Source organism: Mustela putorius, unplaced genomic scaffold (assembly GCF_011764305.1).
Source record: "Mustela putorius furo isolate JIRA1106 unplaced genomic scaffold, ASM1176430v1.1 tig00003987_pilon_pilon_pilon, whole genome shotgun sequence".
NCBI lineage: Eukaryota > Metazoa > Chordata > Mammalia > Carnivora > Mustelidae > Mustela > Mustela putorius.
This window is the reverse complement of record NW_025422126.1, coordinates 5396913-5418342: the sequence shown is the minus strand read 5'-3', so window position 1 is coordinate 5418342 and position 21430 is coordinate 5396913. Positions and strand designations below refer to the sequence as shown.

At 53.3% G+C, this 21430-nt stretch overlaps 2 protein-coding genes across 3 annotated transcripts in view; one reads left to right on the top strand and one right to left on the bottom strand.

The window, feature by feature from the left end:
• CHRDL2 (chordin like 2) overlaps positions 1–9079 on the top strand; it is a 29862-nt gene extending 20783 nt beyond the window's left edge. Inside the window, exons 6-11 of one of the 2 annotated variants that reach the window (XM_013064319.2) lie at positions 257–312; positions 2234–2402; positions 3282–3476; positions 3819–3992; positions 8167–8259; positions 8917–9079. In XM_013064319.2, coding sequence (XP_012919773.1) covers positions 257–312; positions 2234–2402; positions 3282–3476; positions 3819–3992; positions 8167–8259; positions 8917–8996 — 767 coding nt within the window. In that variant the 3' untranslated portion in view covers positions 8997–9079. The other variant, XM_013064321.2, reaches the window with a different exon arrangement.
• POLD3 (DNA polymerase delta 3, accessory subunit) overlaps positions 2248–21430 on the bottom strand; it is a 121120-nt gene continuing 101937 nt past the window's right edge. Inside the window, exons 12-13 of the transcript XR_001182060.2 lie at positions 4546–4656; positions 2248–2380 (exon numbers count right to left, since the gene is read on the bottom strand). The gene's annotated coding sequence lies outside the window, so the exon portion shown is untranslated. The remainder of the gene's footprint in view (positions 2381–4545; positions 4657–21430) is intronic.

Sequence of the window (21430 nt, the reverse complement as noted above, 5' to 3'; positions counted from 1 at the left end):
ATAAGATGCGCCAGCCCAGCCAACAAGTTCAGTCCTAATGGTGACCAGGAGGTCAGTGTGGGGAAACTGAGGCAGTAACTCAGTTGTGGGGAATGGGTCAACCCGAGGGTGAGGAGAGGTTGTAATGGGAAGTGGGAATGAGGCCCCAGAGGGACTGCAGAAGTGGCGTGAGGCCTGGGGGGCTGAAGGCCTGCAGGGCTCTGGTCTGCAAGGCTGAGAAGGTAGAGGCTGACCCAACTTCCCTTTGGGTTTCCAGATGGGTCAGGTGAGCGATCAGCTGAAGAGGACACTACGCAGTCGCAGCATGGGGTGGTGAGTGCACAAGGTGGGGAGAGGGGGTGAGGGCGGCTGGTAGCCACGGCCTAAAGCCCAGGACTCTGGGGCAGGCGGTACCATTACTGTCCTCATTTTACTTTTTTTTTTTTTTTTAAGATTTTATTTATTTATTTGACAGAGAGAGAGATCACAAGTAGGCAGAGAGGCAGGCAGAGAGAGAGAGAGAGGGAAGCAGGCTCTCTGCTGAGCAGAGAGCCCGATATGGGACTCGATCCCAGGATCCCGAGATCATGACCTGAGCCGAAGGCAGCGGCTTAACCCACTGAGCCACCCAGGCGCCCTACTGTCCTCATTTTTCATTTGTCCCCTAGGTCAGCAACATGAGGTCCACCATGTTCCAGCCCCTCTCCCCAGTCTCCCATCATGGCTACTGGGAGAAAGTACATGGGAGGGGCCTGGGAGAAAGTACCATGCCGTACAAGAGCAGGCCCCAAACTGCCCGATTTCCCTCCTGAGAAACACTGTGTCACTGTTCTTTCGGAGGCTAGATAACCTTGTGTCTGTCCTTAGTTCAGGCTGCCTCTAGGCAGCACATTCCCCAAGGAAATGGCCTCTCCAGCCTTCCCCACCCAGCCCCTGAGGTACTGGTTCTTTGTTTGGTGGCTACCTCTCTGTCCTCCCTTCTGTCTTGGCCCCTCTCCATCTCTGTCTGGAGTTAGGATGAGCTAAACTGGCCCGCTTTCTCTGGTCAGAGAGGAAAGGGGTAGGAGGATGGGTTTCTACACTGACTGAAGTCCCCAGCCGCCCTCTGCACTGTGTCTACAAGGGGAACAACTCCACCTCCTCTCTCAGCCCGGGTCACCTGGACCCTGGGGGACTGGAGGCTGGCCTTCCATGCTCGGGGACTCCCCAGGGGTCTGAACTAACGAGCTCCCCCTTTACCTCTGCCATTCCATCCTCTCCCTAGGAGGCAGCATGCTAAGAGAAGCCTACCTAGGCTTGGTTCCAGGCCCTGATTAGCTACTTACTGCATGACGTTGAGCAAGTCCCATTAGAGGGCTGGGCTCCTCGATTCCATCTTGCCACTATTCCACTTGACAAGCATTTCCTGGGAGCCTCCTATGTACCTGTGCCTGTTCTGGGGCCTGAGACAGTTTCCTGGGAACTCCTGTAGGCTGTCTGGCCAGTCTCTGACTCAGAGATCATGTGGGCAGAAAGGGGCTGTAGAAGGAGGAATATGAATGACTCGGTATCAGTGAGGGGGGGTAGTAAGCCCACTTGGTCCTCTGCCTTGGCCTGGAGCTGCCCAGTCCTCTAACCATGAGCTGTGCTGCTCCTGCCTCATTACACGGCCCTCACCACAGACCCTTTGCTATCACTGCCAGTCTGCCCAAGACCTGGTCTGGAGGGGCGGGGTCTCAGGATCTTAGGTTCCAGGGGTTCAAGAAATCAGGCTCTGGGGACCAAGGGTCTCCAGGTGGGGCCTGCTTTAAGTCTTCCACCCTGTGGGATTCTGGGGCCTGGTGTGAGATCTTCAGAGGCCCATCCTTTCCCCAATCAACAAAATCTCCTCAAAGAATTCCCCGACTCTTGACTCACCACAGCCTCACCTTCCATTTCTTAAATATGAAGCTTCCCAGGTCCCTGATCTAGGTGTCTCCCAGATCAAGACCTCAGCACACGTGTTCACTCCAGCCCCAAGGCCCTGGCTCTGACAGGCCTGAGAAGGGCTTGGTGGAGGCTGGATTTCCAAACCACCATCCTCTGAGAGTTTTCAAAGATTCACCGTCTGAGAACATCTTGGGCCACATCCAGATCTTTTCATCCCTAGTGTGTGCCTCTCTTTACTAGGAAGTGATGGTGGTGTCCACTATAGTAGGCCTCACCACAGCCTGTCTTGCTGCTCCTCTGCGGGCACAGGCCCGGCAGTGATCCTTATCCCTCCTGCCATTTGCAGAGACATTCCCAGGATCCGTGTTCAGGGGACAGTGGGAGAAAGAGAGGCCTGGGCACCCCAGCCCCCACTGGTCTCAGCTCTCCTCTGGGCTTCATCTCTCGCCACTTCCGACCGAATGGGGCAGGCAGCACAACAGTCAAGATTGTCCTGAAGGAGAAACATAAGAAAGGTGGGGATGGGAACTTCCTCTGATCCCTAAGGTGGGAAAAGGGGGCCCCGACTGTTCTTGCCTTCCATCCCTGCAACCCCCCGACCCTAGCTCAGTGCTTCCCTGATCTCAACTTGGCAAGGAGCTTGTAGATTCCTAAAATATCAAAACTGGAGTGTCCTGAAAGGGCACTGAGGTTCAGAGTACTGAGTGAGACACAGAACCATCCCTAGAACCAAGACCATGGGGGCAGCACAACAGTATTTTCTGAGCCTCTGCCATGTCTTTGCTGGGAATTGAGGGCACAGAAGAGAGAAATGAAAAGTGGTCCTTGTCCTGGAGGGGCTTCAGACATGGAAATAAATATAGTAGAAGGAAGCTGTGAGAGAAAGACATAGGGAGCGGAGGGAAGCTGCAGGCAGATGGGCAGAATGGTGTAGAGAAGGAGCAGCAGAAGGGGAGGAAAGCAGGCTCGGTGCAGGGCTCCCACTGGGGCAGCGGGCACAGCTGTGGAGCTACCTGTCACAGCCCCGGACTCATGGGACACTGAAGCTAAGAAATTAAAAGGGACCTGCCCGAGCTCACACTGCCAGGTAGGAACAGAACTGGGTCTAAGAACTCCCCCTGCCAGAGGTGCCCCGGAAGGGCAGGGGGAGAACTCTCCATCTTTAGCAAGAACACACTGGGCCCATACTGGGCTGGGGTCAGCCCTGAGTGCTGCAACAGGGGAGAAGGCAGGGACCGGGGACGTTTTATACCCGGCCTCCACTTGGCAGGCAGTGTGGCTGGGCCAGTCCGGTGGAGCAGGGGCTCCCCAAGTTCCTGGCCCCATCCATTCCTGGGACTCTGGCCCAGGTCCGTGGCACTGACCCTCCTCCCTTCCCGCCCTCCTTGGCCCAGCCTGTGTGCACAGTGGGAAGACATACTCCCATGGGGAGGTGTGGCACCCAGCTTTCCGCTCCTTTGGACCCCTGCCCTGCATCTTGTGCACCTGTCAGGATGGCCGCCAGGACTGCCAACGGGTGACCTGTCCCACGGAGTACCCCTGCCATCGCCCTGAGAAAGTGGCCGGGAAGTGTTGCAAGATTTGCCCAGGTACAAAGAGATGCTGGGGACAGGGAAGGCAGTGGGAGCAGAGTCCCTCTCCCCAGGGCACAGGTACTTGGAATATCTCCAACACGGGGGGTCAGGCTGCAGGGGCTTTAGACATACAGGAGTGGAAAATGCCTGGCTCACAAAATACTGGCCTTAGAGAACCAATTCAGAGACTCTAGCACGTATACACAGAATCAGTCAATCTGGTGCCAGAGGCACCAGAACTTTCCCAGGGACTTTAAAGACCTGAAGGGGAAGTGAGACCAGTGGCCTGGCTTCCTGGGCTCACCAGGCAGGGGTGGGGAGGGGGCAGAGTGTTCATGATCTCCTTGTCTTCCCCAGAGGACAAGGCAGACCCTGGCCCCAGTGACATCAGTGCCACCAGGTGTCCGAAGGTGCCAGGCCATGTCCTCGTCCACACATCAATAGCTCCAAGCCCAGACAACCTATATCGCTTTGCCCTCGAGCATGAGGCCTCTGAGCAGGTGGAGATCTACCTCTGGAAGCTGGTAAAAGGTGAGCATTGGCCCCCTCCCAGCTGGGCTTACCTCTGGCCTGTCACCCTTACCAGGCACCTTAGGAGCATTTTGTGGATCAAGGGCCCTCCAGCCCAGGAAGACCCGCCTCTGGCTACCCTTCTAGATTTAAGTCTCCAATTCCAAGAGAGAGAGAGAGACAGAGATTGGTATATGTGCTGCCGAAGCGAGCACAAGAGAGAGACAGAGATTGGGCCTGGGATTCTCTGACAGTTCTGATAAGCTCATCCACTTGCCAAGGCCAGGGACTCGAAGTGCTCCCTCTCCTGGGTGGAAGGGGTTGTTGCACTTGCAAGGAAGCCAGGAAAAGGGTGATGCCTATGGCGGGGTGGGGGAGCAAAGAGGCACATTTCCTGGTAGAGGGTTAGCACACAGTGAGGGGAGAGCTTTTCAGGCAGAAAGGCCTTCACACTGTCCGCAAGGCAAGAGGGCCTGCCTGAAGGCTAGTCTCATTCAGCCTTTTCCGTATGGGAGATTCTAGCCTTCCAATAAGTTGATGTCAAAACATAGCTCTCGTTCTGTGAGAAACTCACCAGCGGCACTGGGATGCTCAGATCACCAGCTGAAGGTCAAGAGGTGTTGTCATTGAGAAGAAAATTGCTGAGAGTTGGGCTTTTAGGTTCCTCTTGCCAAACATAGATCCCCTGGGTGGAGTAAAACAAACCAAACTCTTTAAGTGTGAGTTAGCTATAAGGTCACCTCTCTCTCCCGCTGGGTCTGGCTGGAGTGGGTGGGGGTGTGCGAGGGGATGGTCATACTGATGGTCAGGAGGATAAACGATGTGTGGGGAGCACTTCAGAGTTTACAAAGTGCTTCACATTCATGATCTCATTTGATCCTCAACGATCCTGAGAGTTAGGTATTATTATCCCCATTTTACAGATGAGGAAACTGAGGCTCAGAGAGGTGAAGTACCTGGCCCAAGGCCACACAGCCAGTAAGTGGAGGACGGGAGCTAGAGCCCATGTCTTGTGGCGTCAGATGCGGCTCTTTCCCTGCTCTACTCTGCCTCCTGTCCTAGGAGGAATGGACGAAGAAAGCGTTCAGCCTGGAGAAGAGAAGACTCAGGGGGACAGGACCATTGGCTTCCAGGCTCTGAAGGATTGACCCAGGCAGGGGGAGCAGTTGGGTTCTGAGTGACTGCAAGGGTCAGAACAACAAGCAGGGGCTTTGAGAATCAGACAGCCTTGAGTTTGAATCCCGGCTCTGCTCTTTCTTAGCTGTGTGGCCTTGGGTAATCACTTGACCTCCCTGGGCCTCAATTTTTCTTCTGTTAATTGGGAAGGAGGGTTTTTGGAGAATTAAATGAAATAACATGGGTACAGCCCTGACCTATAGTAGGTGCTAACAACATTAGTACCTTCATCCCACCTACTCAGAATTACAGAGAAGCATATTTCTACCGATGAGGGGAAGCACTTTCTCATACTTAGACCCTTTCTGTCAAAGAAGGGAGGGAGCAAGCTCAATTCACAGGGGTGTGCAAGCAGCAGCTGGTGGGGGCTTTGCCACAGCCGAGGAGTTAGATTCAGGAACACTTATCATTGTTTTGTGCCTTGAGGTCCCCTCAATCCCTGGATAGGTGCAGGTTTACTTCAGACCTTCCCCCAACCCCACAAGGTACTGGGACCACAAAGAGCAACAGACCCCAGTCTCTGTCCGTAGGAACCCAGGACTTAGTGATTTGGATGCAGCAGGAACTCCCCGGGAGCTGGGCTGGTCAGGCTGGAAGGCTTCGTGGAGAAGGAGGCATTAGGAAGGCAAGAGGAGCACAATGCAGGCAAGGGTGGCAGCGAGAGCCTCAGGCCCCAGAGCCTCGGGTTCCATGCGCTCTGCTCTCCCCTGCAGTGTAGTAGGGTGTAGTAGGCCCTTTGCTAATGTGTTTCATTTTCATCCATCTAAGAAACCTGAGGGATATGTATGAATGTACCATCCTGCAGATAAAACTGAGTCTGAAAGGTAAAACCACTTGCTCAAAGTCACACAGTTTAAGCGGTCAAGCAAAGATTCAAACCCAGGTCTGACTCTCCACAGAGGTGACATAATGCTTTCAGAGAGGTGCCTAAGGAAGGTCAAGATGTGCCCAGGATGGTGCAGACTAGAGCGTTGTAGCTCAAGGCCAATCTCACTACCACCAGACCCAGCAGAAAAGGAGTAGGGGGCAGGAACTCCTGAGCTTCACCGTGCCAGGCTCTACCCTCCTGTCACTGGCAAACACGCCCAACCCCCATCTCCTGGGGGCCTAAGTGCCTCACCAGTCACCTCTCTACCCCACACTGTGGGGGTCAAAGCAAACACTCCTGCGGCCCGTCAGTGGGAAACCCTGTTTCTTCACCCAGAGGTGAACTGGCCTGGAGATGTCGACACCCAGACTCAGGGAGGCCAGGCCACCATGGGGCCAGCCTCAGGCCCCAGAAACTGGCTTATTGTGAAGAGCCTTTCGATTCTGGAGTTTCAGAGTAGAGGGACCTCAGGGATCCTGATTCCAACCCCTGTCTAGGAAGGAAGCCCCCTACGGCCTCCCGGATGGTCTCCAGCCCCTGTCCCCACCGATAAAGGGTTTGTCTTTACATTGAGCTGAGCCTCGCCTGCCGGTACCATCTCTGCCCTGGGCGTTCAGAGTCCAGCTGCCCTCAGACCTGGCCCACCCTCCAATGGCATGGCCATGCTCCTCAGGACAGCTCTCGATTCCAGATCCAAGAGCTCAGTTCTTACACTCGTGCTTTATAGGCTACAGTGTGAAGACTTCCCCTCATCCCAATCACCTCCTCTCCAATCTGTGTTCCGGGGTGTGTGCAGCAGCAGGCCTGGGCAGAAGGACCTATTGCTATCTCGGGCTTGTGATGTAGCCTGGGCCTCCGGAGCAAGTCTCTCCCATAGCCTGGTCCTTGGCATCTGGACTAGGGGTCCTGAGAATGACGCTAGACATTCCCAGCCTCCTGGACCTTACTGCTGAACGTTCTCCTCAGTGGCATCCTACTCAGATTTCCATAAGCAAGGCCAGTTCTTAGTTTTCTTGAGAGCTGTGCTGGCCTAGCAGAGGCCTTGCTGTCACACCTGTTCTTTCTGGCCACAGACCCTGGCAGTCACAGCTGGTGCAACTTCATAGCCCATGTGCTCGGGACCTCAGGGCCAGGTGTGGTGCCTGTGGTCAGCTTCCCATGGGACACAAACATCAGGAGATCCAGCTAATGCCTCGTTCCCTTTAGGGCCCGGGCTAGACAGGGTACTCCTATGTTTCCTTACCCATCCATTCATTGAGGGATCATTCACTCATTTGTTCATTCACTCACTTGTCCCACATGATTAATGTGGGTCAGGCTCAGGGGAGCCAGAGAGGAAAACCCTGCAGGAGTAACCAGAAGAGGCAAGGACAGACACGATGAGAGCACACTGGAAATAGGTCTAATCACCAACAGAAGCTAAGAACTGTGGGTGCCGCAGGGAGGGGAGATCAAGGAAGACTTCCCAGCCAAAGCTTAGAGGATGCATAGGAGTTCATCTGGTGGCAGCAGGAGAAACAGAAGTCAACGGGAGAAGGAGTTGGAGCAGCGGGGGTGGCCTATGTAAAGGCTGGGGACCTCAGGGTACTTTAAGTAATCCGTTAGGGCTGGAGCACAGGAAAGCCACTAGGGGCTGGGTGAAGAGCCTCGTTCTGAAACGGGTCCTACCACTCTGACACTTGACGTTCCTTGGGAGTCTGATAAGCACACCTACCGATTTTTATCATATACTCTATAACCAGAAAAAAAGCACAACCAGTCCATATGGGCTTCCTCCCCCACCCCCACACTGTGGACAGGTGAGTAGTGTGAGAGGGTCAGCAGAGAGGGGATGAGAGATCAGGGAAAGAGAGTGACAGGTCATGTATGGTTTCAAATGACTGCAGTTAGGATCACAGACTGCAGGGGGCATAAGAGGGGTCAGAAGTCTAGTGTAGTGACCCTGGCAAGATGTGACCAGGCAAGAATGGAGAAAGTGGCAGTGGAGATGGGAGGGTAGGTTCAAAATACTGAGGAAATTTAGTCCACAGGGTTTGGTGTCTGGTTGGAACAGGGGAGGGGAGGGGTGACTAGGTCGCATCTCTAAGTTATCCTGTTCCGTTGACTGCGTGGCCCCACCTTTCCTGCTCATGCCCTTGCCTCTGCCTTCAGGAATCTTCCACTTGATTCAGATCAAGAAAGTCAGGAAGCAAGACTTCCAGAAAGAGGCACAGAACTTCCGGCTCCTCACTGGCACCCATGAAGGTGGGACATTAGGCTGAGGACTGGGGCCTGGGAAGAAAGCCGGGCCAGAGGCCAGGCACTCTCGGGGAGCTCCCGGCTGCTGGTGCTGGGAGGGGGGCAGGGTGGCTGTCGGCCACAGACGTCAGTTCCCGGCACAGGAATCCAGTGGGCGTCTGGGCCAGAGATTTCTCAATTTAGGGCACTTGGGAGTGGGAAGGTGAAGCAGAACCATCTGGATTTGGTCCTGGGAGTGGGGGAGACAGGGCTGTGGAGGAGGGAAGCCTGAGCCCCCAAACCCTCATGCTGCCTACCCCCTCTCTATTGGAACATTTCCTACTGAAACCCTCCTAACCACTTTCCTTCGGATGCCCCTTATTTGAGGAAGATGGACCCAGGTGGGGTTTCAGATGGGGAAGGAAGTAACAGATGGGAGTGTCATCAACAGGTGTTAGGAAACCAGCCTAGGCCCAAATGCTGGTTGGTTGAAGGTGGGGTCATGTGCCAAGAAGTGACTGGGATGGGGGTATGATGGAAATACCCATCTCCTACCTCCTGTGGACTCCAAATCCAGGCTCTCACCATCTTTCTTAAGTTTTTCCTACCCCAGTCACTGCCTCACTGTGCACACGCATGCACACACGCACACCCCACACCCCTCTTTTGCTTTCCTCTATGCAGGTCACTGGAATGTTTTCCTAGCCCAGACCCCGGAGCTGAAGGTCACAGCCAGTCCAGACAAAGCAACCAAGACCTTATAACAAAGACCTAAACAGTTGCAGATATGAGCTTTATAATTTTTGTTGTTATATATTAATAAATGATAAGTTGCATTACCCCTCAACCCTGTCTGCTGAGTTCCTGTCCAGTCTCCGCGTGTTCCCACAGGGACTGCAAAGCAGGCCTGGTTATGCCCATTTTACAGGGCTAGAGACTGAGGTGCAGCAGAGGTAGAGACTGGCCCCTGTCCTTGAGAGTAACTGTTACCAGAGTCAGGGCTAGTTCCCCCAGCCTCCCTGCCCAGCTCCTTGTCTGCCTGGGGGGGGGGGGGCTCTCCCCTGCACTGCACTGCTTTTGTCCCTGCCCTGCCCCACTGCTATGGCTCCTCCTGCTTTTATGCGCCCCCCACCTCCTGGAGCTCACTGGCACTGAGCCTAGGAAAGGGACTGACTCCAGTTAGCCAGTGGAGGGGTAAAGAGAGCCTCAAGGCACTTCCCCCAGCAAATCTTCCAGGGATCCTTACAAATGTCAGGCAAGCTCTACAATAAGGACACTGAATTTTGTGAGGAGCGGTAATTTGCTGGGAGCTGGGGGGCAGGGCAGGAGCGGAGGCTGAGCTGGGGGCAGGTCTCCTGTTCCAGGCTAGCACTCCTCCCCCTGGTCTGCCCAGACCCGTGACCCATGGCATAAGCCCAAAGAGTCTCACCTCTGAGGATTTCCAAGACTTGGCAGTCACATTGCCAACCCCAGCACCACAATCTGGGAAGAGAGCCTAACAGTTACAATTAAAGACAACATTAATAATTTGTCCTGCCCTACATGTACAATTACGTGCAATTTCAAAGATGTTTTAATGCTCACGATTCCATGTAAGATGAATAGTGTAGGAATTACCCAAACTTTAGAGAAGATGAAACAGAAGATCAGGATGGGCCACTGTCTTCCCCAAAGCCTCACAGTGACAGTGAGGGAGGCCCGGGCTAGAACTCAGGCCCACCACCTCCCAGACCAATGGTTCCCCTCCAGTGCAGCACTGCCCTCCTCCCCACGCTGGAGCGGAAGCTGTGGAAAGGTGGTGTAAGATGGCCTAAGGGCTCTAGTTCTGCCACCTCCAGCCACTTAAGGGCTCTGATGACTGTCCCCTGAGCCTTGGTCTCTTGTACCTGGGTGTCTGAGGTCTGGGAAGTCTGTGAAGCTGCCTACCAGTGCCACCCTCCCTGAGCAGGGATGAGTGCCACTCTCCCCAAACGCCCCCCACCCCATGCCCCCACCAACTCCCAGGGGCCTGGTATGAGAGGCTGGGGTTTGAGGAATGTGGCTAGAATCTCCCCTTCCTCCCCTAAGGCAGAAGACATCAGCTCTTCACAGCTTCTACCTGTGGCTGTGAGAGAAGACACAACACTCTGGTCTGGCTTGCTCACCACGTAGGGTTAAGCATGAGTTAACCCTACTAACTGGATGAGTTCTGAGCATCTCACATTCAAAGCACAGGAATCTGAACACTCGCCATTCACTTGGGGAACTCCGGTCATCGTCCAACTTAGCTCTGATGTCCCTTCTCAGTAAAGCTTTCCTGGACACCCCCAGCCCTGTCCCTGCCCGACAGCTCCTCCCCTCTGCTGGAGAACGGGGTCGGAGGCAGGACTAGGTAATCAGAAATAGCGTTGAGGCCTCAGGATGGGAGTGGACTTCCCTGTGTCCTTCTCCTGGTGTCGAGGGCCAGCTGCCTTCCTTGTCTTATAGATGGACTTATCTGAAGCCGTGATGTTCACCCCGAACTTCTCCATCATGGGAGGCACCTCTGGTGTATCAGCACCCCCTCCTTTTGATCTGGACATTTCTGAGGATGTACACATAAGGCTTGCCTTGGGAACCTCTCAGCAGCTTTCCCATGGGCTTATACCACTTAGACTCGTCTTCCCCTTTCATGTATTCACTAATAAAACACTTTCTCAGCTGCTCTGGGACAGGCCTTATGCTAGATGACCAACACAGTGTAAGCACCCAATACGGCTCTGCCTGTCCTCAAGGAGCCAAAGTCTGGAGGGGGAGAAAAGGCATCACAACGCCATGAGTGCCAGGGGCTGTGATAGCAGGGCTATGCGGAGCACGGGCCTGCCCAGATGGAGGACAACTTCAGCAGGATCTGAAGGGTGAGAAGGATCACAAGAAAAGGGGGGGACAGAGATGGCACAGGAAGAGATGGTACATGGGAGATGAAACAGAGCATGTTCTAGGGGGAATCACAAATACCTCACTGTTGCCGGCTGGTATAATCCGAGGCAAAGAGCAAAGGGAAGTGAGGCTGAACCCTCAGCTGAGAAGCTCTGGCCTCATCCCGACGGCAGCCTCGAGCCCTGGAAGGGTTTCAGTGCTTTGGTCAGATCTGTGGGTCAGGGAGCTAGCCCTGCCTGCTGGGTGAAGAATGGCCTGGTAGCTTGTGACAATGGCTGGGGCAGGAGAGAGGCAATGGGGCCCAGAGGGAAGGCAGCACAGATGACGGACGGCATACAGGGCTGAGGGAAAGCGAGAGGGAAAGTGTGTAGTGTCTCAGATGGTGACTACAGAGAGAACCCAGAAGTTTCAGTTGAGTACACATTGAGTCTCAGGAGATACCCTGGCTCTTCGGGGTACATTATGGGTCTGGGGAGAAGGCCAGGCTGGATGTAGGGGTTTGGGGGCTGTTGGCCTACAGATGGTTACTGAAGCCAGAAGATGGGTGACACTGCCTGGGAGAGACTGTACAGCGAACCCCTGAGCCTCAGCAAATGACTCCCTGTGGAGGCAAGAGATAAGCCAGGAGGGTGTGGCGGCTGAGGGTCCTGTAACACACAGCCTGGGAAGGGTCCTCCCCAGGGACCAGGGGGCTTCCGTTGCCTGTGGCAATGGGCAATGTCAGGGAAGCGGGGAGGCAGGAAGAGGTTTTGGGGGGCTGAGGTGGTATCAAAGACGTGAGGAAACAGACAAGTCTTTGAAGAACTTTGTTGGTCAAGGAGAGGGGAGAGACAGGATAGTGACTGGTGGCGGAGCTGGATGGAAGAAGAGGGCTTTTCAGATGGGAGAGATGTAAGCAAGTCCTAGTGATGAGGATGAGGAGACCTCACAGGCCAAGGAAAGTAGAACAGGAGTGTGGGTGGAAGAGGGGAAGTTTAAGGACAAGTTGAAATCCATTCTTCCTCAGCCACTAACTCCCTGTGTAAGCCTGCTGTTCTCCCCATGAGTGTGATGAGGGAGAAGGAAGGGGTGGTCTCCCAAGGCTGCCCTGTTCTTCCACTCACAGGGCTCCCCAAGACTCCAGCAGGGAGTCCTACGTGGTGGCCAGGAAGCACAGGCTGGAGTAGGAGTGGCGGCATCCCCTCACACAGGCTGGCCATTAGCTAACAAGGCACATCCAAGTCTTTTGTCTTGTCTGATCCAATAGGATAATATGTGAGATGGGGATTGTCCACCACATTAAGAAATGAGGAAACTGAGGCACAGGAAGAGATCAAGATCAAGTACTGGTAACTGGAGGGGTTGGATTCCACCTAAGGTTGGCGATTCCGTACCCTGATGGGTTCTAGAACACTGAAGGTGCCAGGTCCCGGGCTGGGGCAGGTGCAACCAACCTGGGCTCATAGCCTCCCCCTCCCCAGGTAGCTTCCTGGCCCCCAAACATGAGATTCCTATTATGATGCCAAGCCTGCCCTCCGGGTTTCCTGGGGAGGCTTCTTCCTCCTCCTTCAGCAGCTAAGAAGCCACCTCCCCCTGTCCCTCCACGAACCCTGGGCTCTGGGAAATGTCAGTATTTCTGAGAAACAGGACGTGGCCTGTGGTTTGGGGCTGTCCTGGGGGTAAGGGAAGGCCTGGGGCCCCATCAGGCACACTGGCATCTCTCTGCAAGGCAGGCCCACCCCCTTCCCCTCACCCTGGTCCCTGGAAGACACCCTGCCTGCCTTCCCCTGCCACAAGGCCATCGTGGAAGGTGAACAGGAGGTGCTGCACGACGCTAACTGAGGTTGGAAGGGGGTGGGGTGGCCTGCATTTCTGCAGACAGGGAGTTATCTCCGACCTTCTAGAGTGGGAATTAGGACCTGGATCTCTGCTCCAGCTCAGGGCTGCTTGAAGGACCATATGACATCTGATGTTTCTCCCCAATCCTACCTTTTCACCTCCAGCACAAAACAGAGCCACAAGATTTGCCCAAGGTCCAACATGATCTAGAGTTGAGCCCTTACAGAGCCTGCAGGGTCTGACTTCCACATCCATGCCCTCTCTGTGCCCTAAGATGTCTGGGCTAGGGATGAGATCAGCCTTCTCACTGCTCCACTGCTGTCACCCCCGCCCCCTGCCCCTCCACTTCCCAGCAAGTCTTGTCTGTCAACTCAGAGTGATCTTTCAGAAATACAAATCTTACCCTGCTTCCCCTCATCAAGCCCTTTCCTCGATGCTTTCCCTCCTGGCCTCTCAGGATCTGGCTCCTCCTGCCTCTTTGGTCCAACTCCCCCATCGTCTTTCCCAGCAGCACTCTGGGATCCAGTTTGCTGCTCTGCCTCACCAAGTGGGATGGACCAGGCTCTGGGAAGACCTTGATCATGGGATCCGACTCCATCAAGACATTCTCTGTTGTACCCTGCATACCAGTCTGTTCTTCCCAACCAACTCTTCCAGGTCCCAACTGCTTGGGCTCCTAACAGCTCTAGTCAGACAGGGCACAAAGGAGCTGCCCTTCTGGGCCTTCCAATTCCCATGGAAAGATTCTGGGGCATGACACTGGTTGGTCCATCTTGGGTACATAATCCATCCTAGGCGGTCAGGAACAAGGTATTAGAACCAAGATTGAAGTGGGAGGAGCAGATTCCTCAAATAAGGAGGCAGACAGCACACACATGGTCAGTAACGGGAACCCCCCCCTTCCCAGCTACCATCGCTACAACTTCAGACAGCTTCTGAAACCAGTGTCCTCCCTTCCACACCCTAAACATGCTGCTCCCTCTTTTTGGAATGTCTTTCCCTCGCCTCTTCCTGTAGTACTCCGGCTTATGCTCCAAGTCCTCCTCAGAAAAATCCCTCCCCGAGCCTCTCTGCTGCCCCAGCGTTATTTGCTTTTCTGTAACCAAACACATGCTTTTGGATTTCAATGATCTTTCTCCCACTGGACAGTAAGCTTCTTGGGCCAAAGACCAAATGGCGGTCATCTTTGCATTCCCAGCCCCTCGCCCACAGGCAGTATTCACTGCATGCTTATTGAAGAAGGACATGACGGAAGGAGGTACGATGTGGATGGTGAAGACAACAGTGGTGAGATGTGGTTGGTTGCTCACACAGAGTAGATGCTCAGTAAGTAGTTACTGAGCCTTGAATGATCACTGCTACTCCCCTCCCCACCATTGCCACTACCATCCTCCACTACCAGGACCACCCCTCGCACTGCAGGGCCCAGGCTAGAAAACCAATGGAGCCTGCACATCATAACCTAAATATTTAAAAGTTAGGAATCAAACTAACAAACTATTAAATAAACATGTTCTATCTTCCTACCTTGACAGATGTACCTTCTTTTTTTTTTTTTTTTTTTTTTTAAGATTTTATTTATTTATTTGACAGAGAGAGATCACAGTAGGAGAGAGGAAGGGAAGAGATCACAGAGAGAGGAAGGGAAGCAGGCCCCCTGCCGAGCAGAGAGCCCGATGTGGGACTCGATCCCAGGACCCTGAGATCATGACCTGAGCTGAAGGCAGCGGCTTAACCCACTGAGCCACCCAGGCGCCCCCAGATGTACCTTCTTAATGACTCAGAAGGCCAAGTTCAAACTTAAAATTTTCTGACTTCTTCTTTGCCAGAACATGGAAACATACAGACAGCTAAACCGGTGGCTCCTGACTTTCTGTTCTCGGTCCACCTCTCTTCTCATTTCAGCTATGTCCTAGAATGTGAAGAGCCTCAGTACACACACAAGTAGACACCCCAATCTGCATGTCTTTGGTGGTTTTTAAAACATGTCAAAAATAGGGATGCCCAGTTAAGTGTCTGCCTTTGGCTTAGGTCATGATCCCAGGGTCCTGGGATGGAGCCCTGCATCAGGTTCCTTGCTCGGTAGGAAACCTGCTTCTCCCTCTGCCTGCCACTCACCCGGCTTGGGGTCTCTCTCTTTCTGACAAATAAATAAATAAAATATTTTTTTTTACATGTCCAGGATGCTTTTATACTCCTCACATTGAAAACTCTGGCCCCTATCCTCTCTCCCTAAATCTGGGTGGGCTGTGATTCATTTTAGCCAGTAGAATGAAGCAGAAATTACACTGGGTGATTTCCAAGGCTAGAGCACAAAGGGTAATAAAGCTACTGCTCTGCTTAATCAGCTACTTGCCCTTGGCATCTAAACCAGTATGTAAGAGGGCTAAGGAACTCTGTGGTGGCCATGCCGTGAGGAAGCCCATGCACCCAGAGAGGCCACGGAGAGATATACCAGTGGACAGCCACAGAGTTGAGCTCCCAGCCAGCTACTGACATCATCCATCTGATCACCCTTCCAGATGATTCCAGCCCCCGACACTGAGTCTTCCCAGTGGAGGCCCAGACACGGTGGAGCAGAGATGGACCATTCCCATTGTGCCCTGCTCCAGTTCCTGACCCACACAACTCATGAGCATTAAAAAACAGCTGTCATAAGCTGCTCGGCTTGGAGGTAATTTGTTACCTAGTGATACCAGCTGAAACAACGTCCAAGCTGCATCCAAGCCCACCACACTCCTCCCCCCTGGATAAACTATCCCTTCTGGCTTAATGGACAGACCTAGAGAAGAGGACTATGCTGTCCCGGACACAGACTTGGGCTGTTGGGGCAGAGAATTCCAGGATCCTGGGTGTACAGAATGTGGGGAAAGAGGGTGGGGGCACACATCTCCTTGAAGCCCATGGACCCCTTGTGCTGTGGGTCAGGGAGCAGCTGAAAGAAGGTCAGAGTGGGGTGTGGGTCTGAGAGTGGTCCCGCCCTCCACTGTCACTACCATCACTCCCACCACCTACTACTACCAGCACAGGGGATGCAGCTGTCCTGTGCATCCCACTGGGCCCTCAGGAAGATCCCCTTCCGGTGAGGGAGAAAGAGAGATCCACAATGACAACGGACTGACAAGCGCTCTGCCAGAAGAAAGCACAGTGGCCATGAGGCCACGCGAGAGGAGAGTCAGAGAAAGCCTCCTGGAAGAGTGGGCATCCAAATAGAGGCTTGAAAGAAGTATCCAGGAGATGCGGAGAAGTCATGTTCTAGTCCTGGGAAACAGCACGTTCAGAAGCCTGGAGACAAGTGGTACATTTGGGGAAGGGCAAGCAGATGAGGCCAGCAGGAGGGCTGTGCTGGCCCAGTGCAGGCAGGGAGGTGGGGGGCGGGAAAGACAGTCTCCAGAGAAGCCAAGAGAAGTAGGCAGAGGCCAGCTCTCCTAGGGCCCTTCAAACAGGACTGATGCTCAGGGTGGATGTGCCGACATGGCTGTCAATGCTGGTGCCTATTCTGACTGCCCAGGGCCTGTTCCAAGTCAGTATTTACAAAGAGTTATCACTACTGGCCCATATCCGCCCTTTTTCTTGAGCCTGGAAGGATTTTCAGCAGGAATATAACTCAGTCGGATTTGTGTTTTACAAAGATCTGTCAGGCTTCTGTGGGAGAAAGCCCTTAGAGGGAGCCAAGAACGGAAGCTGAGCAGTCCATGAGTAAGCCGTCCCAGCTACCCGTGAGAGAGGTGGTGGCAGTCCATACCAGGGTGTGGCAACACAGGGAGAGAAACAGATAGGGTTACTATTTAGAGGGTAGAATCAACAGAAGCAAGGGTGAGCCAGAGATGGCCCCTGCCTTCAGCAAGCTCAGTGCAACAGAGAAAAAACAGTGTGGACAAATGCAGCAATCAAAATCCGTTCATTTCATCCTCACCCTGAATCTCAGAGGCAGGTACCAATATTTCCCTTTTGCAAATGAGGAAAAGTGATGACCTGTGGCAGATACTCTTGGTGCCCTTCCAGCAGCCATTTTCCTACCTTCTTCTTACTCACAGGACCCCATCTGGATGGGGGCTCAGCAGCCGGGGTGAACCACTGACCAATCTAAACCAGCCTTAGCAACCCAACTCTCCTCTGCTGATGACTGGTCTAGGACTGGGCATGTAATCCAGTTCTGATGTGGTGTTGAAGGAAGGATTTTCCTCCTCAAAAGAGAAAGTCACATGAGGAGAAAGCCTTTAAGCTTGCCCTCTTTTGCTTCCTAGTTCAGATGCTATCAGCTAAGGATATGAGATATGGGGCTGCTGCAGCCATACTGTGACCATGAGGCTGAGGGTATGAAAGCCAGCAGTGCTGAGGAAGACTGTAAGGAGCTGAGTCCTCCATGACATCAATGACTCACACTGAGCCAAGCTGGGGACCACCTACGTTTCTTGTTAAGCAAACAACAGATGTCCTTATAGCTTATGCCACCGCAGCAGCGCTGCCAATGACCCTCTCATCCCTTCAACATTTTCATACACACCGGCTCCCACTGTGCTTTCCCTCCCAACATCCAGCACCTGCTACTCCTTGTCACAGGATGGCCTTCAAGCTGCTGGAGCCCACTTTACGAGCATGGAAAGGCAGAAGAGCCTGGGAATTTACACCCCTGCCCTACCCGAAGAGAGGCCCTTAACCAATGACAAATGGGTATGGAGGTGTTAGTCCTCCAGCTGCCTTGCACTCACTCATCTGGCCAGCTCTGAGGAGCTCTGCATTGTCCCCAGAGCTCCTCAGTATGATGGAATCAAAGTTCCTCTTTGCGGGACTTGGCCTGATACCACGTTCCCCCTCCAGTCCCACTTCTCTACTTCCCTACTACTGGTTTGTCTTGGAAACACTTCCTAATACATTATTTTCACATGATTCCTTGCCTTAAGTTCTGCTTCTAAGAATCCCAAGCCAAGACCGCCACTATTAGTCAGGTCTGGTACTTGCAGCCAGAGCATCCTAACAGACTTAACCCAGCAAGGGGAAGATCTCCTAGAAAGTTTGCTCAAATGTAGTTTTCTGGCTTGCAAATCCTATGGTTGTTTTTTTTTTTTTTTGTAAACACACTAATTAAAATTAGTATGATTAAAATTTTTTATTATTGTAATTTATTATTGTAAAGTGCTGTATTATAAATATAACAATGGCACCTAATTACCACTGAGTCTCTCCCATGACCCAGAACCAAGCCCTTACCTTTGCCTCAGTGAACTCATTTAATCTTTACCAGAACCCTATTAGGGGGGTACTATTTGTATTTGTTTTCTAAGCTGGGTAACAAACTAGCACAAATGTATCTGCTTAAAACACATTTATTATCTCAGTTTTTACAGGTCAGAAGTCTGGGCACAACTTAGCTGGGTTCTCTGCTAGGGTCTCAACAGTCCATGATCTAGGTATCCATAGGGGTGTGGTCTCATCTGAGACCCAACTGGGGAAAAGACCCACTTCCGAGCTTCCTCGGGTTTTTGGCAAAATCATCTCCTTGTGGTTATGGGACTAAAGTCCCTGTTTTCTCACTGCCTGCCAGCCAGGGGCCACTTTCAGTTCCTAGACCCCACCAGCTGGTCTTACAAGAGCAGTTTACTTCTTCAAAGTAAGGGCTAGAGTCTCTGACTCCAGGGAGGGTCCAGTTCCTCTTTTAAGGGTTGTACTTGATTAAATCAGGCCACCCAAGATCATCTCCCTTTTGAGTGACTCAAAATCAACTGATTTGGGACCCTGATTCTGCAAAAACCCTTTACCTTTGTCCTATTCTACAGCCAGAAGCAAGTAACGGGTTCCACCCACACTCAAAGAGAAGGATTATACAAGGTGTGAACATCATGGGGGGGGGTGGCTAGGGACTGTCTGCCACACTATTATTCCAAATTACATAGCTGGGGAAACTGAGGCAAAGAGTTTCGCAATCCTACCTAGTCATACTGCCAATGACTAGACGTAGAATGTGGTTTCAAGGAGCACCTGGGTGGCTCAGTGGGTTAAAGCCTCTGCCTTCAGCTCAGACCATGATCCCAGGGTCCTGGTATTGAGCCCCGCATCAGGCTCTCTGCTCAGCGGGGAGCCTGTTTCCCCCCTCCCGCTCTCTGCCTGCCTCTCTGCCTACTTGTGATCTGTCAAATAAATAAAATCTTTAAAAGAAAAAAAAAAAAAAGAATGTGGTTTCAAACCTGTGCACTCCAGTTCAGAGCCTGTACTCTTCACCATGACCTTGCACTGATCAGCCTCTTCCCCAAGTACCTTCCCTATCCTTATGTCCCCAAATCCCCTAAATAATTACTAGAAGGAAAAAGAGGCTCAGAGAGATTAAGAGACCCACGCAAAGTCACACAGTGGTGGAGTCGGAGTAACAAACCAGGTACATCAAACTTCCAAGCCCAAGCTTATCGGAGGAGTAGGGTGCTGAAAAAGTTCGTGGCAGATGAAGAACACTCTGCTGGGGCAGGGGTGGGGCAGGAATAGAAGAGGTAGCTTTTCAACAGGGTCATAAGGAAATGACAAAATTTGGCTATTTGAAATGGCGGGGTAGTAGGGAGGAGGTATATTTCCAAGGACGGGACAGCTTGGGCAAACTCAAGGAAGCAAGAAAGTGCAGGTGTCTGAGATGAGGTGGGAATGGGGGGCAGCTTCAGACCAAGACAGGTACCCTTGAGACAGCAGGCAGGAGGTGTGGCCAGGACCCACTTTGCAACACAACCGAGTCCTTATCGAACTCGGATAAGGAGTCCGAGTGTTAGTTTGAAGGCAACTGGGAACCACAGCAGGGTGTTCAGCAGCAGCAGTCCTGCACCAAAATGCCTTGAGAGGTATTAATGGTAGAGTGTGGGACAGGGGGCTGTTAGGAGTTTTCCTGCTTCTAATGGCCTTTTTCACTCAAGGACATCTTTGATTCTCCCAAACCCCAAGGAAGGAGGGTGGATGAGTGAGATTATACCCATTTTGGGAGCAAGGACACTGAGGTTCTGGAGGACTCTCTGTGAGCAGAATGAGGCTAAGTGGTGGGCTCAAATGTCCACTTCAGTTGTGTTGCTGAGGAGATGGGAAGGATTTTTTTTTCTTACAGGAGATGGCTCCTTCATCCTTTGCACATCCCACATTAATGTACCAGAAGCAACACAGGGATTATTCAAATTGTGGACTTTGAGGCTTCAAGCCCCAAAATTCTGATTCTGTGGAGTGTGGCCGAGTTTTTGCATTTTAAATAGGCACCTTATTTAAATAAGGCAGAACGGAAGGTCTGACCGGACTATCCCTTTAAGAAGCCCTGAAGAGCATATGGGTCAAAAATTCGGACTTGGAGCGCTGTCCACGTGCAGCCTTCCCTCTCAAGGCCTTCTTCTCCCCATGCCTCCGGTGGCTGCTCCGCAGAGTCAGACCTTATCAGCCCTCCCAACAACATTCTAGGTGCCGGCTGCGGGAGACAAGGGCTATGATTACGGGGGAAACTGAGGGCGCCCACAACGTGCCCCACGCGCGTGCGCTGTAGAAGGCGCGATTCGAACTCGAGGCGGTGGCTCCGGGAGGGCTCCACTTCCCGCGGCTGCCAGCAGGGGTACGCGGAGTCTGGGAATCCGCTGGCAGGAGGCGGGGGTCGGGGCTGGGGCGCTGGAAGAACGGGGGCTTTGATTTCCATCTCCCGGCGCAGACCCAGACACTAATTAAAATCGCCTGGGCCGCGGGGGCGGCGGGGCGGGCACAAAGCCGGCTTTGACCGGGCGGCGGCGGCGCTGGCGGGCGCGGGGCCGCGCCGCACAGGGGCCGCTTGTGGGACGTGTTTGTTTTTGCTCGTAAAGCGCGGCAGCCGAACGGTGCCCGGACGGCGAGGGGGGCCGGAGCCGGGAGAGGGCCCCTGAGGCCACGGCCGTTCGCCACCGCTCGGCCCGGCTGCGCGCTGCTCCCCTCTCGGCTGCCCTCGCCCCCGTGGGGCCACCCCTGCCCACGGGTCCCGTCCCGTACCGGGCCTCAGTGTCCCCGTGGATCACGTGGTCATGATGCTACCCTAGTAATTCCTGAGAATTAAGGTTTATTGAGCGCTTACTGTGTCCCAAGCCCCCAGCTGAGGCTCCCCCCCCCCACTTCGTTGTATTTAGTCCTCCCAACTTAATTAATATCCCCATTTTACAGATGAAGCCTGGGGAGGTTAAGCGCCTTGCCCACAGTCACACAGCTCTAAATATGCAAGCAAATGATCCAAGCCTGTGACTCCAGAAGTTATAGGAGGCTGTCTCCCAGCAGAGCAAGGCTAGGGCCAGCTGGGAACTCACAGGTAAGGAGGAATTTTCCTAATCGGAGCTTGCTCACCCTCTTATGAAGTCTATGAGAATGAGATCTCCAGCACGGGGGTATTCAAGCGGAGTGCTAACACAACCACTGGTGGCTCTCTCAGGTCCATTCCAGTCCTGGTCCTAAAGGCTAGCCACAGTGGCCCCTTCCATACTGGGCTGTCTGGGGCACTGGGGATGGGGTG